Source organism: Glycine max, chromosome 5, assembly GCF_000004515.6.
Source record: "Glycine max cultivar Williams 82 chromosome 5, Glycine_max_v4.0, whole genome shotgun sequence".
NCBI classification, from domain to species: domain Eukaryota; kingdom Viridiplantae; phylum Streptophyta; class Magnoliopsida; order Fabales; family Fabaceae; genus Glycine; species Glycine max.
Window position 1 is genome coordinate 38278277 of NC_038241.2, and position 19066 is coordinate 38297342.

Here is a 19066-nt window from a genome sequence, read left to right on the forward strand (position 1 = left end):
TGACACAACAAATACCATTAATCAGTGATCATATATACATTTTATTCGCCCGTGATTCGTGCATATCTTAACAATTAAAAAAAAATGGAAGCAAACACTACCATGAATGGTTACATAAACCTTCAAAGAATAGAATGGTTACATAAACTATTTTAAAAAAATGGTTACATAATGCAGTCAACTGACTCCAACAATACAACATTCATTTGTCTCCGCTGCATCATAAATCGGAATACCCACCAATTGATCTTGCAATATAAGAGGCGGTCGCATCCTTTTGAAGTTTACCGGCAAAGAATGTCTTGGAATCCAATATTAATGCTAAACAACATAAAGCCTTACTGGTCCAACGTAGCATGCTGATGCTGCCAAAGATTTTGCAGGTTAAGTTTTTACAAGTTCCAACCCTAGTTGGACAACAGAATGGTATTGCTGTTATTAGTCTATTCATTTTGGGATCCTTAAGGCCAACCTGGAATCCATTTAACAGCCGGAGAAATCAAAGCAACAGCCTCTTGTCAAATCGCACGTTTCCAAAGTATCAAGATCTTAGCAGATAAGAATAATGTTACACGCTGACAAACCCACATAACCTAGAATTTACATAATTTTTATCATCTAATTATGATAGGTCCTACACCTTGTACTTCTTGGGGTTATTGCATAGTTTTCACTGTTGGAGCTATTGCATGATTGTAGCCACCACTTTCACTCTAACTGAATCCTTAAACTATGGGAAAATGCTACAGTAGGTCCTTCAATCTACCTTCCTAATATCTTTCATTAAGAAACTCGCATTGAGGTGGAACCCAAGCAACTAGGATAGGGACCTGAGGCTATAGAATGGTATCAGTACTCCACCAAGTCTAAAATGGGCTGAACCACAAGAGGTCTGAAATACCACTTTCTGCTCCAAATGTAAATCAACCTTGATGAGTGTTCCTAATCACTTTTTCAGGAAAGGTCATTGGCTCCACTCTTTAATCCTAATATCTCAGGATAAGTCTTCACATCCTCACAAGTTGAATATGTGCCACTATTTCTGTTTAATTTCCAAGTGACACCTGCATTTTATGACCCGAAGCCAGATTTACACAAGTACCCTAACACAAATACAGTCCCTTTTGCAATCTATTTTTTACCTGAACAATCGTGTATAAATAGTCCTATTGACAGCTCCATAATCACTTATTCCTGCTCCTAATATTGCTCCTTGCAGAAGTTCAACTGCTCTGGAACGAATCAACCTGACTCCAGAGTATATCAGCATATGCTTTCTCATCTTCCTTCTCCTGTTCAACATAATTGGTTGCTTCCAGTTCTTCTGGAAGCTCAACATATTCCTCTTCATCATTCTCATCTTTCATTTCTTCTTCTGTATGTTTCTCCTTCTCTCGCTCAGCAAGTTCAACCATAACCTCCCTCAAAGCCTGGTTTGTAGCTGGCCGTCACAAGATCTATATCTAGGAGCAGGCACAACAAACGGCAGAGTTATATCTTCTAATTTTGGGCTCTTAACTTCGGGACAACCATTATTTTCTGTAGGAGGAAAAGTAAATATAATCCCAAGTTCATAATTGCAAATATGAAACCCATAATTCACAGAAGGATCCTCTTTTTTAGGTCCATCATCCTTTGTCCTAAATGGATTTGAAATTTGTCGCCCCCAGGCAGCAGCACTAAAATTATGAGACCCACAGTATACCTAACCAATAGAAGGTGCATCCCTCCCAGACCAGGAGCATCTACGCATCACCTGAGCAAACCATTTTCAATCAAATCACTCGAAACATACATTTGTGATGTGGGAAGGAAAGCACAGATTCATTTACTAATTTTTTTATTTTTTATTTTGGACAGCAAAAGTAGATTTTATTAGATAAAAGTACCAGAGGTATTAAAGATACATTATAGTTATAGATAGGCTACTGGATATAAGGAATCAGGCTGTGTATCAGTCTGATCAATCCAGAATTCTCAACAACAAGTACAACACCTTGCCCCACAGGTTTTTGTTTCCTAATTACAAAAACCATCTATTAGGTTGCTAGACCACTGGTTATAGTGCATAGAAAAATCTTTCTCCATAGCTCTAAGCCACGTCCAGTGCAAAAACACAGCATCCTCCAGCAGCTTGATTCCATTGAATTGTGCATTCTGGAAGATGACCTGATTCCTATGCTTCCATATAGACCAAGTTAGGGCTATCCACCAAGTCTTCCATCTATTATACCTTGTCGATCCTGGCATCCCATGTACATGCTGCAAAAAGTGTTGTCTTGTGTTAATTGGGGACACCCCCAAGGATCGCACCCAAGTTTGAGATTCCCACCATTTAGTAATTGATAAGCTAATCACCCAAGTCAAATCCTATATATATTATAAGGGGCATAGATTACAGAAGCAACTCAGTGACAATCATATGAATGAATACACTAATACAGTTCATATCTGGGTCCTTTGAAACCATGCTCACACAGAGTAAAATTGCATCAACAACGACTCATTAATTAACTACACAATTGTGAGATGGAAAGCATAAACAAAGAAATGACAAAAGTTCATCCTACAGACAGATTTGGATACTGTCCTTTTCCTTAGAAACATGAGTATCGTGTTCGGAGAGAAAAACACAGAACATGTGCACTTACAATATATGACAAAAAATGGTGGGGAGCCTCCAGAACATTGATAATTATTACAGCAGGAGTAAAAGAACTAGCATATTAAATATTACACTCCATGTAACTAAACGAAAATAAATAAAGCTTAATTGCACATTTTACTACCCAATTATCTTCATTTTGTGAATTTTACTACTAAGTTTTTTTTTGCACATTTTACCATGTTTTTTTGCTAGCGTGTCCCTAAAAATACAGCAACTAACTTTTGAGTATAGTTTCCATAACAAGAATACATACATGAGTATAAAATATAAATCAGTATAAAGTTAGTTACCTTGATATGCATTGGATGACCTATTCTTTCATGTGTATGAGGGATGGCATCATGAAGTATATTTTAAGTCTTCAACCTTTGCCATGTTTTCTGTCCAAAAGTAGAGAATCAGCTATGCATTGTCCACATAATTACATCTATGTACAATGTCAAAACTTCACCTTCCTAAGATAATTTTGAAAAGAATTTCTAAAATTAAATTTCAATACTAATACAAGAGTCACAAGCTAAATGAGATTCACATCTGTGATGCCAAACAGATTTCAAAACTAACAAACAAATTTGTTTTTTAAATTGAAATGGCTTTTGGGGGGTATTTGCTGACTCGATATATTCCTTTAAAATAACCCTTTGAAAATGTGTTTTCCACATGTTAAGAGAGATGGACATCCTAAATAGGGACCTACAAATTGTCCCATGCAATCTTTGCAAGAGTGTGTGCCTCTCTCTCCATGTGATCCTGTTACTTTAAAAACTCAAATTTGTCCTTGTCTCCATCATGCAGAATTATCTTAAAAGACATTTCTCTGGAACCCTTTTTTTAATAATGAGGGTACTGGTGATAACACCTAAACAATTAATGGTCAATATCTGCTTATTTGTTATTTGAAAACATAAATATAATACATTATTTTTGTTTTCTTATTTCAATTAAGTGAGACATTTGACAAAATATTGACCACAACCTACTAAGGGAACCAGCACAATCACGAAAATAAAGGGTACCCAAGAATCTAGCTTAATATATATATATATATTCCCTGACACATCTAATTCATTCATTAAAAGCTGATAAGAAAATCATATTACCTCTGTGAAACAAAGAATATATCTTGAAGGCAAAATCCCATTATAAGCATTCTTCACTCTCTCAATAGTGGGGAATATAATCCTAACAGAAGGATTCTTCAGTTCTTCGCTAGCATTCCAGCAGCCCCACTGCCAAGGCATAATAAATTATTGAATTAAATAATAAACATAATTTCAACAAATCATGCATCTTGCAGAAAAGATGTAAAACTTTTCAAGGAAATATAACGTAAGAGCAAAGGCCTTCAAATTTCTTTGGGATCAGACTCTTATGAATCAAAATGTTGCAATGATTTCTTCCTAACAGAAGATGAAAAATCAGCAAGAAATTTTGAATTGGCAGATGAACCAATAGAAGATGCACCTGATAGACAGAAAAGGTATCAAACAATATATAGTCCAAAAGGAGGAAAAAAGAATGAGGTCAGCTTGTTGATTTTAACCTGTAATGAAGAAAGGTTGCCATTGTACTCAATAATATTCAAAATGGGCACTTACTGTATATAATTTCAGACTTGAATGATTCAGGCCATCTGTATTGATTTAGAACCTAGTACAGAAAGTAACAATAACTATTCATAACTGAGTTTTTCAAAAAATATTTTAGCATAAATCTATTCATTCGCATGCAGTATCAAGAGTGCTACTTAAAGATAACAAAACTAAAACAAGGAATCAAACATAACCTTAATTTCAACAATAAACAAAGTGTGACTATTTCAATCTATTAGAAATAAGTAGCTCAAGGGGGAGGGGGGATTGCAGCAGCCTTATAAGGAGTATTTTGGCCATATTTCTAGCCAATATGAGACATCTTAATATACACCCAAGACTGGACATCCAAAACATCTGAACCGTTAAATTTACAGGTTTGGAAATTTGCAGGCAGCCTACCACAGAGATTAGATAGGCTCCCATACCATATTAGAAATGAGTTAAGCCTAACTCAATTCCAAAAGTTGGCTCAAGGGGAAAGAGTCGTCAAAGTCTTATAAGGGGCATTTTGACCAAATTCCTAGCTAGTGTGGAACATCTTAACACAGTCAATGCAAAAAGAACTTCCTGGTCTGGCACCATTTATCTCTTGTAATCTCCAAAGGCCATAACATCTTTGAATTGAAGCAATGAGTGAGCAAAACGCCACAATTTGTTCGGGTTGCATCATCTTTGACATATCTTTAAAATGATGCCCTTGCAAAGTCACATAACAGGTCATCCTATAGAAGACACATCCAACACACCTCTGACAAATTTAGAAATAGTTGTACTTTATTGCAGCTTTCTCCTAAGGCAGCTGTAAGTGCCTCTTTTGGACAAACATCCAGAAAACGTGAAGAATCTGGCATCCCAAAGAGGAGAAACCCATTTTGCTACGTTTCTAGGCAGAAAACCAAGTTGAACACAATCTACAGAAAGGGACAAATAACAATAGATATTATTACCGTTATGGATAGCCTGAAAAATCTAACTGTTAGTTCAAAACAACAACAAAAGCCTTATCCTGCTAGATGAGGTTGGCTCTTGCAGCGTAAGTCCAAAACAACAATATAACTGTGAGTCCAAACACATTAAAAATAATGGAAATAAAATATAAATTTGAAAATCATGACATGAATGGGGAATCCAATGTACATGGTGCAAAAAGAATTCTCAAGCAACTTAGTATTTACCTCCCTCAAAAGTTTGAACTGGGTTGGGAACAAGAACACTAACAGCATTTTCATCAACAGAAATAATTGGATTTCTTCTTAAAACAATCTCCAACTTCCGATAAACATTCTTACAAGACTTTCCGAGGAAAGAATTCTTTTAGTCTTGCACTATTTGAGTCTGCCACAGTGCGGAAAAGATGGCTCAAACCAACCACAGATGCCACAACTGAACCAAGAAACTTCAAACCCGATAAAGAAAATGCACAGGAATTAGCATCTACAAGAGTATAAATAGCAGTCAAAGAATCCAGAAACAGAGGAGAAGTGGCTTCACCTAAGCCACCAAATGATTACCTGGCTGACGATATTATTGCTGGAATTTAACATGAAAGCTAAGATATTCTACTAGCATACCTTAACCACAAGTCAGGTTTCGGGGTATATTATTCTAACTCAAGCTAGGTGAATACATCAGTTATCAATAACGGATGGCTGCGGAACATGGCAGAAGGCTGAAATTCCACCACATAAACATGCCATTGCGCCTTATGGCGTCACCATGGCCAGACTTCCTTCACAAATTGCCTACGGCAGTTGGCAAAAAATCCACCATGGCAGGGCCATAGCCACTATTTAACAACACTTGATACAGTTTGCAAATATTAAATTTAAAAGCACAAAAGTATGTTAGTTTATATCCAAAAATAAATACAGAGGCAGTGGCAAGGGAAGCCAACCCCAGCACTGCAAACAGCAATATCTCTGCATGACATACTTGAGTACTTACAGGAGAAGCCTCAAAAGATTCTGACAGAACAGAAGTTCTATAAAAGTGAATTCCAGGTACTGAAGTAACAAGATGTCCTGTTGACCTCCAAAGTCATATTTTGTAAGCTGAGTAATCCAGTGAGCCTGGCTGGGTACATCAATAACAAGAGATGCCATAAACCCAGCCAACTGAGCAGTGAAGTCACAGTTTGAGCCTTTTATTTTTTTTATCAGCAAAAATAATATGTATATTAATTGAAGTACCAGGGGTACTAAAAGGTACAAGAAACTTCTCAGTGTTGGTCCCAAGATTAGAGTTCTCAGAACCACCAACTGAGAAAATGATTAAAATTAGTACAATCCTTTACTTAAGAACGCTATACATCGCTGTTAGAAAAAGCTGCCCTGATATTAGAAGACCACTGATTGTAATGAATACTAAAATCCTTCTCCAGATGTGTGAGCCATGTCCATATTAAGAAGATTGCTTCATCCAGTATTTTGTTAGCATTGAATGTCCCATTAGAAAAGATCATGTTATTCCTTTGCTTCCAAATGGTCCATGTCAGTGCTAGCCACCACCATTTCCATCTACTAGCTCTCATTCCCGCTGTCACTCCATATATATGTTGAAGGAAGTGTTGCCTTGGATGATTTGGGAAAACCCCTAACAAATTCACCCACGACAATGATTCCCACCATACAGGAGCTATCCTACTGCAATGAAAGAATAGATGGGCTGCGCTCTCCTCGGCTGATCTGCAGAATGGACATCTTGGATCGTCTACCTCAATTTGCTTCCTTCGCAGATTTGATCTTGTTGGTAGCCTATCTCTGATTAGTCTCCATGCGAATATGGTGATTTTAGAGGGAAGCTTAAGCTTCCACAACTCCTCGAAAACTCCATCTTGCTGCTCCTCGAACATCTCCCCCCATAGGACACCATAAGCAGATTTGGCCGTGTACTGCCCACTTGGATCCGCCTTCCACACCCACTGGTCACCTTGCTGAGGCTGAATTCTGTGGCCTTCGACCTCCCTTAGAAATGATACCGCCATGTCTATTTCATTATCGAATAATGGTCTCCTCCATCTAAAATCCCATTCCCACCCTTTATCTCGGAAGACCCCCATGTGTTGTATGATATGGTTTTGTTGTGAAGATATAACATACAACCTAGGGTATCTTGCAATCAACGAAACCTCCCCGCCCATCCATCTGTCCTCCCAAAATTTGAACTTGTCCCCACAGTTTGAGCCTTGATGAATGTCAGCATTGCCAATTTTTGGGAAAAGTGATGCAAAATCAACAGAAGTGGCATGAGGGAAATCTTGTCACCATATAGTGTTAGTCACACTGTTCCCCTACATAACCATGAAAATTGATCAACAGTTTTGCCATGTTAATGACATACAAACATAGAATCATATAATAGTTGTAAACCTACTATAAGCATGACTTAAGGTACCTATAGAAATGCTAATTTACATAAATATAACCTGATGATACAAATGTTGCTATTATAGGCTTCAAAGTTTATATTAGGGACACTAAGGCAATTGCAGTTGATGTCTTACAGATAACCATTTTACAAGTATAATGCTAAGAGTTACAATGTTTTTATACTGAACTGAAGTATCATATAAGTTAACTTAATCGAGTGAAGTGGCCTCCAAAACTGAATGTTAATAACTAGAAGTTTGGTTCATAGAACACCTGCTTTTCCACCAAATTAGCCGATGTAATAACAATTTGAATACTATCTTTTCTTTGCAAAACAATCAACTTTGGATGATGGCAAGCAATCCCCTGTCTCTTGCAGTTATTACCAAATGCTATTATGGTTTCAGGGAATTGAGGACACGTAATATCCAACAAGAAAGTACATTCACAAATAGGAAAAATAAAGTGGCGTATGGTAAGGGCATGATTTAATCTGCATATCTCCCCCACCCTCCAAAAAGATGTTTAAAAAGAAGATTAAAAAAAAAATCACACGACAACTAGGTTAGGATAATCCTGGTAAGGCATAAATACTCCGTCATCAGGTTTTGAACTACAACATCTCAGTATTGTGGCATGCAATTGTAACTGGTAGATGAAGGCACCTTGCAATATGTCAAGAACCTAACAAGACACCTCGGTTAGGATTGTAAAACATATAAACACAAGTAAAGATACAACATGGTCTGAAGAAAGAGCACTGTGGAAGGAAAACAGTACATTGAAAATTTTGGGCAGTCACGCCATTTTATGTCGCTGGTAAACGTTGCAATAAACATCCTCGAAACACTTTCCACGGGATGAATAAGTTCAAGGAGAGATATCGACAGATGACACACCGAGGAGTTGTGGTCCATAAATTCAAGGCGATTCAGATAAAACTTCTTGCCAGGCGGCGGATAATTGCAGCCGCCACCACCAATTGTTCCCTGCCACCAATCACCACCAACAGAAGGAGGATTACAATTATCCTTCCCTACAGAATCTAACACTCTCACCGTATTAGGAACCTCGTCAGCAACCGCTTTGGGATCCAAATTCTTCACTTTACTTTCACCAATCAATTCCAAATTTGATTGCACTTCAGCATTGCCAGGGGCACACTTCGATTCATCGCGCAGAATGCGCGACACGGGATCGTTACTAAGCAATATATCTCTGCACCTATCTTGAAGAAACCTTGCTCTCCCAACAACACCCTCATACCTCGGATCATTAGCCGTCACAGCAAAAACCCTCTTATTCCCCTTCCCACTCTGCGAGTGTCCCGCGAATGTTTTTAACCCATCAATTTCACCACCACACTCTTCGAAGTCAATTCTCTCAACAACAAACTCAATTTCGTTCCCAACCCCACACGAACCCTTCTCGTTCCCACAAGCCAGTGAAACCCTATCTCCAACCGAAAACTACACCGCCTTTCCCTTTTGAATCTCGACGCCGTTCACTAGAACCCCGTTGGAGGCTTCTCGAAGAAGCGCAACGCCGTCGCCGTCGTCGCCATTGCCATGAAATGAAATCATCGCCCTTTTTCTGAACTCGTGGACGAGGCGACACGTGGCGGTGGAGTCGCCGTGGCCGTGCGGAAGAACGCCGTTGAGGATGTAGAGCTTGCGGAGGGAAGCGTCGAAGAGGACTTGGCAGTGGCGCTTGCTCACGCGCCGGTCGCGGGGACAGTGGCCGATCGAGGGAGCCGCAGGGCGAAACGGTGGCGTTTTGGGTGGAGGAAAGGAGAGGGACACGGAAGGATTTAAAATGGACACAGACTAAGAATATAGTTGTGAGCTTCTTGTTGAGAGAAGGCTCTCCTGTGATTGGAATCGGGGCCGATCATGGTGAGAGAAAACTACAATTCAAACTTCAAATCCACACACAAAAAAAAAAAATCTAATATTTTTTAAGATCTTATTATTATTTTATTTTGAAAATTTTAAAACTATTTCATATTTCAAATTCATCATAAACTTCCAAATATTTATATGCAAAATAAGACTTTTGAAGTTTTAAATGTAACAAAAATAAACAAATTTAATCAATTTTAAAAATAAAGAAATTTAATTAACTCGGTTTTTTAAAAGATTAAAACTGTACATTATTTCATATTAAAGAGATTAAAAAACGCAACTAATTAATTTATTCTTTTTTCACAGCTCTTATCTGTTATTGTAAAATGTCTTCAACTTTTTTAATAGCGTGGAGGCTAGTGATCTGTCCAGGTTGGTAGAAATAAAATGAGGACAAAACATAGATTAATATAATACGATATGATTGTCTCATGGGCCCTTTCCAAGAGAAAATGTCGAAATTGCAAAGCTTATTTACTTCTTTCAACCAAAAGATTTTTCATGTTTTGAGTGTGAAACTTCGAAGTTCAAACTTTTCAAAAGATGGAAACACCACTGAACATATCAATTGAGTGTTTGCTTCATCTTCCACTTTATGAACAAAAGTATCGAGCATTATTAATGTTAGAACTGTAGCCACCTAGCTAGCACCACCAAAGAATCCGTGTATACAGTACATCATCAAATTGAAATTATTTGGATTTCAATGCTGAAAGCAATCGACGCGAGGAATCATTTGTCACTTGCCATCAAAACTACTGTCCCATGCAACTCGGGGGCAGTGTGCAAACTTCTACCAAAAATAGATGAAAGCATGCTTTTGGAGTTTCAATACAGATAAAAATAAAATAAACAGAGTCTTAATTCATCCATGAAATTACTTTTGTCTCAAACATGCTTCAAGTAATTGAGTGCAGATTTTTAAAATAGAAATTGTGCAATTATAAAGGTTTTTTTTTTTTTTGCCTTATTTGTTCTATCTATGACTATATGTTAAAATAAAAAAATGGAATTAAACTGTTTATTTAAACCGAATTAATTTAATTCATCAACAGTCTTGAAATGGAATTTTACTTGTTATCCTGTGTGCCAACTATTTTAAAGGATAAAGAAGTAATATGGCGTACTGCATATGTCTAGGTTATAATGTTATATAAGTTTTTGGTTTAATTAGTTAATTAAGTACATGCATTAATATACTTCCATTATTTCTTACCAAACAAGGCATTGTTGAGTGGTTGTGTTGACTAGTTGTGCAAACTGCAAAGATTCCCCCCCATCTAAAAATTACGTTAGAATGATTGCTTTTCACTCATCTAATTAAAAAGCTTGTTCTTAGTGACCAAAAGTCAAGTCAATCGGCAAATTCAAAATGAAGAGAAACAACATTATTTTTGTTTTGAACATGTGAAGTGGAGCAGTGATAGCCATTTCCTTCCGCTGTTTATCGAGTTTATCATGATTATCTTTGATTAATTGAATCAGCAAATGTTATAGATTCAGTAAAAATGTACATTATGTTCTAGCCTTATTTCTGGGTTGCTAAAAAAGAAAAAAAGGTTAAAAACATTTAGCAGTTACCGATTAAGTTGAATGATCTTAAGAATTTAATTTTCGTATAATAATGTATGATAAGATTACTGTTGACTCCTATGATAGTTATTTTAAAAATTATATCCAAGATAATTTTTAATCGATTGATAATATATATGTGGAAAAAATTACACTAACTGCGTTAAACTCAATTCAAACCTTTAATAAATAAGACAATATGTTGGGAATGACTTTGAGACCTTAGTTAAAAACTATAAAATATTTATTATATTAAAAAAATATATAAACTATTTTTTCTATTTATTAAAACAGAACCCATTAAATAATTAAAAGCACCAATGTTGTGACTAGTGGCTACATGCATGTGCAAGATTTTTAGTCTTGGATTTAAAAATTTATATTGAATGCCGTTCAGTGCTGCCGTCATGATCACATTTTTATTCCATCACATGTGACTTTTTTTTAGTTTTTGTTTTCTGTAAAGTAGATAAGAAATGCTTAGAAAGATTTATTAGTATATATAATTTATCAATCATTATTTCATTATTATTAGTATGATTGTTAGAATATCTATCAAGAAACTGTATCATTGTTAGAATTTTCTGGCGCCCATCTCCAAGCATACCACCTTTGTCTCGCAACACAAATAAATGAGCTTCGTACGAACGAACCCTTCAATGATTATCTTTGCTTTTCACAGTTCCGTATAGTAGCTCACTAGCTTGTCGTCTATCTCGCTAAAGCCAATGAAATGGAAAACTCGTTTTTAAAATGTAAAAATACAGGTATATTCAATTCAAAAATAAATTAATACTGTCAAATCAATAGTGATACACTGTTTTTTACATTGTATTGATCTTTAGATTTTAGGTAAAAATTATATTTTAAAAACATTGCAATTAATGACAAATTACATTCATGTTCTGCAAAATTACATTCGAAACTCCTATTTTTTGTGATGTTATATTGACTTCTTTTTTTCACTTCACGTAATAATACAAATAATTAGCAGAAACCTATATATTAATTAATGAGAACGGTACATGTTATGTTACTAATAAATCGAAGAAAGCCTATATTGGGAGAAAACATCGAGTGTAATCACAATCAACTATAAAAGGTACAGGTGTTAATACAACTTTATAGTTCAAAGGAAGGTAAAATGTGTTTTAAATCTCTCAAAATTTGATAAAAAATGATTTTAATCCATATGTATTTTAAAAAGGGCTATTTTAATCCTTGTATTTCTGAAATATGATAAATTTGATTTAGGTCAAGTCAAAATGATGTATCTGTAATTATACATTGCTTATTCTAAAGAAGTGCAACTTAGTGTTTAGATAAGTTAAATAACTTTAAATAAATAAAGATAACCATTGTAATACACTAGAAAATAAAGTCACTTTGAATGGCTTTTTCTTTGATAAACATGGCTGTCATTGTTGTCCATAGCAAGAGGTTAGCAGCATACGTACATATAGAAGGCAAAACGAGCAGGTAGCTAGTAGAGAAACAAATGAGTGTGAAGAAAGAGACCTGAAAGTGCTGTTGAGCCGGTGTGTTCATCAGACAAAAAAAAACCCAGCAACAATGGGAGGCACTTCTGCAGATCTTCACCACCATGAATCAGATATAGAACTCACTGATGCTGAAAGGACTGACACGAAGTTAGGGGCTTCTGATTCAAAAGCTGGCAATGATGTTGGACTTGACAGTGGCACCAAATCCCAGGCTGAAGCTGAAGGACAACACTACGTGGAGGTGACCATGGACATTCATCGTGACTCTGTGGCATTACACAGTGTTAAAACTGTTGCAGCCGGTGTTGACATGGTGGAAGAAGAAGGTGATAAATTGGGTTTGATGGGCAAGAGGCTTGAGAAGAAAACAACCTTTGGTGCCTCTGTGGTTCAGAGTGCTGCCAATCGCATGAAGCAGCTGAAGCGTTTGGCATCATTTTCAAAACCAGCGCCCAAACACTTTGAAAGGACCAAGTCTGCAGTGGGTCATGCTCTCACAGGGCTCAAGTTTATCAGCAAGACCGATGGTGGCGCAGGATGGGGTGAGGTGGAGAAGCAGTTTAACAAGCTTACTGCTACCACTGGTGGCTATCTTCCTCGTGCTCTCTTTGCCCAATGCTTAGGTACCTAAACCCCCATCTTGCTTCAGATGATAGGAATGTAAATATATAGTTTCTGAATTCTGAGTATATCATATAATTGGATTTGATTGTAGGGTTGAACAAGGAGTCTGAGGCTTATGCAGAGAAGCTTTTTGATACTCTTGCTAGGCAGAGAGGTATTCAGGGGGGTTCCATTAACAAGATCCAGTTGAAGGAGTTCTGGGATCATATTTCTGACCAGAGCTTTGATACTAGGCTCAAAACATTCTTTGACATGTAATTTAATGTTTTGGTTAATATAAACATGAACGCAATTGTTTGGGTTCTCTCTGTAAGTATATATCACCCTTGACCTGATCAATATTAATTTGGATTTGTAATGCAGGGTTGATAAAGATGCCGATGGCAGAATTACCGAGGAAGAAATTAAAGAGGTACAGCTCAAATCATTAATTCACCACTAACTGTACAGACTTCACTTTCCAAGTTTGTTCAACATACAAAAGTTGTTTTATTAGCAAATTCTTCTAGTCTGAATCCGATTAAGATTTTCCTTGATCACATGTGATCAATTCTGGTCTCAGATTATCTGCCTTAGCGCCACTGCCAACAAACTGTCAAACATCCAGAAACAAGCAGAGGAATATGCGGCTTTGATCATGGAAGAATTGGACCCTGCTGACACAGGATACATCATGGTAAATGAATAGCCTATCCTGCAATTTCCAGATTGGAAAAGCCCCATTAACTTTTATAGAATTCTCCACCTAGCCTAATTCCTTTAGCTGTTTGGCCATATTTTATTTGGAAAAACAGATAGACAACCTGGAGACGCTCTTGTTGCATGAACCAGAGGAAACCACAAGAGGAGAAAGTAAATACCTGAGCCAAATGCTAAGTCAAAAACTTAAGTCTACATTTGCCGACAGTGCAATTATGAGGTGGTGTAGAGATGCCAAGTACTTCTTGCTGGACAATTGGCAAAGATCTTGGGTACTTGCACTTTGGATTGGTGTGATGTTAGGTCTTTTTGCCTATAAATTTGTGCAATATAGGAGAAAAGCAGCCTATGAGGTGATGGGCCATTGTGTATGCATGGCAAAAGGTGCAGCCGAGACACTTAAATTGAACATGGCTCTTATCTTGTTACCTGTTTGCCGCAACACCATCACCTGGCTGAGGAATAAGACCAAGTTAGGTGTTGTAGTTCCTTTGGATGACAACATCAACTTCCACAAGGTAATTTTTACTTCTGATTGCTCCTTCAAGAGTGACAAAAAAAGGAAACATATCTACTTCAATTCATATGTTTGTTGGGTTATATAGCAGCTTTCACAAGTCAACAAGGCATGCAAATTTATAGTTGTACAAATGGGAGTATTTTTTGCAGGTGATAGCTGTGGCAATAGCAGTTGCTGTTGCTGTACATTCCATCTATCATCTTACTTGTGATTTTCCTCGCCTTCTTCATGCAAGTGATGAAAAGTACAAGCTGATGCAACCTTTTTTCGGAGACAGACCATCAGATTATTGGTATTTTGTCAAATCATGGGAAGGAGTAACAGGGATCATAATAGTTGTGCTAATGGCAATAGCCTTTACGCTGGCTAATCCTAGGTTCAGGAGAGGCCGGGCCAAACTACCCAAACCTTTCAACAAATTCACAGGTTTCAATGCCTTTTGGTATTCGCATCACCTCTTCGTCATTGTCTATGCCCTGTTGGTTGTACATGGAATCAAACTTTACTTAACTAAGGAATGGTACAAGAAAACGGTTAGCACCTTCAGTTGAACCTTATATTTATGTAGTTGTTTTGGATTGAAAAATAATCGATTAAAATGCACTTGACATTATGTGATTGATAGACCTGGATGTATCTGGCTATTCCCATCACCATTTATGCATTGGAAAGACTGGTTAGAGCATTCAGATCGAGCATTAAGTCCGTCAGAATATTGAAGGTAAGTATCAAATAATTAAAATTCAATTATTTTCTATATGAAGAAACACATTACTCCATCAAAATTACTTTTGGCCAAGATTAAAAAGTATGCGTATCGCCAACTTTGAAGGTGACTCTTTATCCTGGAAACGTGTTATCACTTAAAATGTCAAAGCCGCATGGGTTTAGCTACAAAAGTGGACAATACATGTTTGTGAACTGTGCTGCTGTGTCTCCATTTGAATGGTATGCATTTGAAGAAACATATTCTAAATGAAATGTTTGCATGTAAATACCTTCATAACACCCTGAGGTGCTTTGTTTACGCATTCATAGGCATCCATTTTCCATAACTTCCGCCCCTGATGATGATTACCTTAGCGTTCACATAAAAATACTTGGTGATTGGACTCGAAGTCTGAAAGCCAAATTCACACAGGTGAATTCCACCCCTCCCCTTGAATGTGGGTTTCTCGTAATTTCCCAATCCATATTGCTTTGGTTTCTTTCAGGCGTGCCAGCAACCCCTCAATGGACAGAGTGGACTCCTAAGAGCTGAATGCTTGAAAGGAGATAACAGCCCAAGGTAAGTCCTATTTTGTTTTCAGTTACTTTCTTTAAATAGGGAAATTTACTAAGTATATGATGGATAGCCAAGGCAAAAACTATAGTTTGGCACTTCACCATGATGGGGATAACATTAAATATATAAAAGTTTGTATCAATTCCATCAGTTACTAATTCACCAAAAAAAAATCATCAATTACTCTAATCAAATCTAATATAGATACAATTAACTGAATGTTTATATATTTTAATTTGTTAAAAATAATTATCAATTTAATAATGCGCTGTAATAAAAGTTTCAGAACACCTTGAATTTAATATTTATTAATTTAATTAATTATCATATTAACTCTTTTTACTATGTAGTTTATGCTTTAATTTATTTATTCTGAAAACCCACGAAAGTTCCATATTTGTAAAATTTGCTAGTAAACTTGGAGTTTAAATCACACCAGAACCACTTATAATTAAGGTTAGGATGCTACTCTGTTAAAAACACGTGTAGAAATTAATGACACTTTGTATACTGAAAAACCCTTCACCAAATTTTGACCTTTTTTTTATATAGGGAAAATTAGCGATCCAATAATTGATGACTGCTGGATAACACATAACAAGTTGGTGGTAGCACATAGCGCGTTCGTTTGAAATTAATTAACAAAACTTTGGCATCATGCTCACATGCTTAGTATTTTGGAAAATGTTATGTGAACATTAAAATGAGATAATAAAAAGCTGTCAATCTTGAGTTTGAGATATATTTTTAAAATGTGTACATGCAAAAAATACAAAATGAAAAAATATAGAAAATTATATATAATATCAAGTACTACTATGTTAGTTTTTTGATGTTCAAATAAGAATAAGAATATGTGGACATTCATATATTACACATACTTATTAGACACTTTTAATTTCTATTCGGCTCTTCTTGTTGTATCATATTATTATCTACTACAAGTGTGTGTGTATGATTTATATTTTATAATCAAATTCTATTGTCACGCGGGGGAAAAGGTGGGGTTGTTATCTGGACTCAAAAAAATATTAGGGTGATAAGGACGCCTATTGAAAATTTCTGCATGCAAGTTTAAGTTGTCAGTTCAAGCATTTAATTAGTCGAGTTCATAAGATATTGAAAAATAAGTAACCCTGTAACCCCAATAAAATAGAAAGAAACACATGACCCAGAAGATATATCGCACAGGCTGGCAGCGAGGATTGGAGTCGATCACACTTGGATAGCAACAAAGCCTTTTAATTATGCGTTGATTGACAAAAAGCAGGGGTTCTTTATTTATGATCATGTGTTATATATATGTGCAGTTCCTTTCCAAAGGTTCTGGTGGATGGTCCATATGGGGCGCCAGCGCAAGACTACAGGGAGTATGAGGTGGTGTTGCTAGTGGGGCTTGGAATTGGGGCTACCCCAATGATAAGTATACTAAAGGACATGGTGAACAATTTTAAGGCCATTGATGAGGAGGAGGGAATAGGTGGTGCTAAATCACCAACGAGGTTGAGTGACTTCAAGACAAGTAGGGCATACTTCTATTGGGTGACTAGAGAGCAGGGTTCATTTGACTGGTTCAAAGGGGTCATGAACGAAGTGGCCGAAGAGGACCGAAGGAAAGTGATTGAACTCCACAGCTACTGCACCAGCGTCTACGAAGAGGGTGATGCTCGCTCTGCTCTTATTGCTATGTTGCAGTCCCTAAACCATGCAAAGAATGGAGTGGACATTGTCTCTGGCACACGCGTCATGTCTCACTTTGCCAAACCCAATTGGCGCAGTGTCTACAAGCGCATTGCGCTTAATCATCCAGATGCCCGAGTTGGTGAGTTCCCACCCCCACTCCACTCCTTCAACTCATCACGTTGCGTTTGTTAATTTCTATCATTCAGCCACTTCAATAATTACGGATCCATTATAGAATATGCTTCTTTCTTTTTTTTTTTCAAAAGACGCATGCTTGTGGTTGTCACTAGGCTGATTGCATTTCGATCAACATCAATCATTTATGATTTTTGACATGTTTCATCGAATTCAAGACTTATCATTAAATTACAATTTAGATAGATTTAGACAGCATGCTTTATTTATGTAATGCAGGGGTATTTTACTGTGGGCCATCAGCCCTCACCCATGAGCTTCGTCAGCTAGCATTGGATTTCTCTCACAACACATCCACCAAGTACGACTTCCATAAAGAAAATTTCTGACAAGATAGGGGAATTATCGGAGATCAGGTGAAGGATGATGTGGAACGAGCTAAGGCGTCCACCTTGATCCCCATTCCCCACCACCTAGATGATTGCCTATAAATAATTAAGTTTCTACATATGGTTGGTTGTTATGGCTTTGTAAAAGCACGAAGGCTGGCGGCTGCTAAATGGTTGAAGTAGTGAGTTGGCTACCAATTACAAAAGGTGTGGGCGTCTGGTTGGATGGCCCTATTATTGTGTCTGCGTGTCTTTGTGTCTATGTAAATTTAAGGAGAAATAACCACAAGGGTATTTTATTTTTTCTCTTTTTGGAAGGACCTGGGAGAAACTAGAAAGTAATACAGAAGGGAGAATAATGTCCAGCCGGAGTGCACTTGATAGTTTGTATTAATCCACAATGCCTTTTTGTTGATCAATTGCAGAATTCAGAGATTCATTATAAATATCATACATAACTTGTCCACTCGGAGTGAACCTAATAGTAGTAGTTTATATCTTAATCTTGATGCCTTTTCGTTGATTAATTACAATTCAGGAGTATTCAACTATTCAATTAGATATTAGTATGGCTGGTCATATTGTTTATTCTTTTAACAAGATGCCTACTAATCATTCTTATATGGTCATAATTTTGAGTTTAATGAAACAAATTCCCCATCCCAGCTCCCCTAAACTATATAACAAAAAAAAAATGCATGAGCTTCAATAACTTTCATTGAAATTATATAGATTTGCTAACTTATGTCACCATGCAGGAAACAAATTTGCTTTCGTTACCTCTGTTTGTTTGTGAGTTAAGTCGGAAGAATTCAGAGACAAATATTTTGCGTTGACACCACACTTCCATCCTATCTAGAATTCCAGAATCCAGACAATGAAAGAAACACTTGATCGTATACACACTAATCGTTTTGCTTTCTTATTTTTAAAAAGGAAAATAAAAGAAAAAAATTGCTTTTAAATATGTCTTTTTATTATATAAACAGTAGAAGTGCAGTATTTTCATCTTTTTTTCTCTCTCATGCATCTCTATTTTCTTTTATTTTATTTATACCAATCCAATCATAATGTTAGTGTATTTTAGTTTTTGTTAGTGTCATAAGCATGTAGATGAAGCTA

General features: G+C 36.6%; 1 protein-coding gene and 2 pseudogenes across 1 annotated transcript; 1 reads left to right on the forward strand and 2 right to left on the reverse strand.

Moving 5' to 3' along the window:
* Positions 1-74: 74 nt before the first annotated feature.
* On the reverse strand, positions 75-2952 carry LOC102669088 (uncharacterized; annotated as a pseudogene).
* LOC102670245 (uncharacterized) lies at positions 2093-10351 on the reverse strand (annotated as a pseudogene).
* A 2157-nt stretch (positions 10352-12508) lies between these two features.
* On the forward strand, positions 12509-18410 carry LOC100808271 (respiratory burst oxidase homolog protein C). Its single transcript, XM_014775802.3, has 12 exons — positions 12509-13232; positions 13325-13487; positions 13597-13645; positions 13796-13909; positions 14028-14450; positions 14602-14985; positions 15078-15173; positions 15285-15400; positions 15491-15593; positions 15667-15740; positions 17048-17559; positions 17835-18410. The coding sequence occupies exons 1-12, from the start codon at positions 12680-12682 to the stop codon at positions 17942-17944; spliced, it is 2697 nt and encodes an 898-aa protein (XP_014631288.1). The 5' UTR covers positions 12509-12679; the 3' UTR covers positions 17945-18410.
* Positions 18411-19066: the final 656 nt, after the last annotated feature.

What these genes read in the sequence shown, in the direction of transcription:
- LOC100808271 (XM_014775802.3), top strand. Translation starts at nt 12,680, where the DNA reads ATGGGAGGCACTTCTGCAGATCTTCACCACCATGAATCAGATATAGAA. An exon ending in CCGAGGAAGAAATTAAAGAG is followed by an intron (nt 13,646 to 13,795) that starts GTACAGCTCAAA and finishes TTCTGGTCTCAG; the next exon opens with ATTATCTGCCTTAGCGCCAC. An exon ending in TGAAAGCCAAATTCACACAG is followed by an intron (nt 15,594 to 15,666) that starts GTGAATTCCACC and finishes GGTTTCTTTCAG; the next exon opens with GCGTGCCAGCAACCCCTCAA.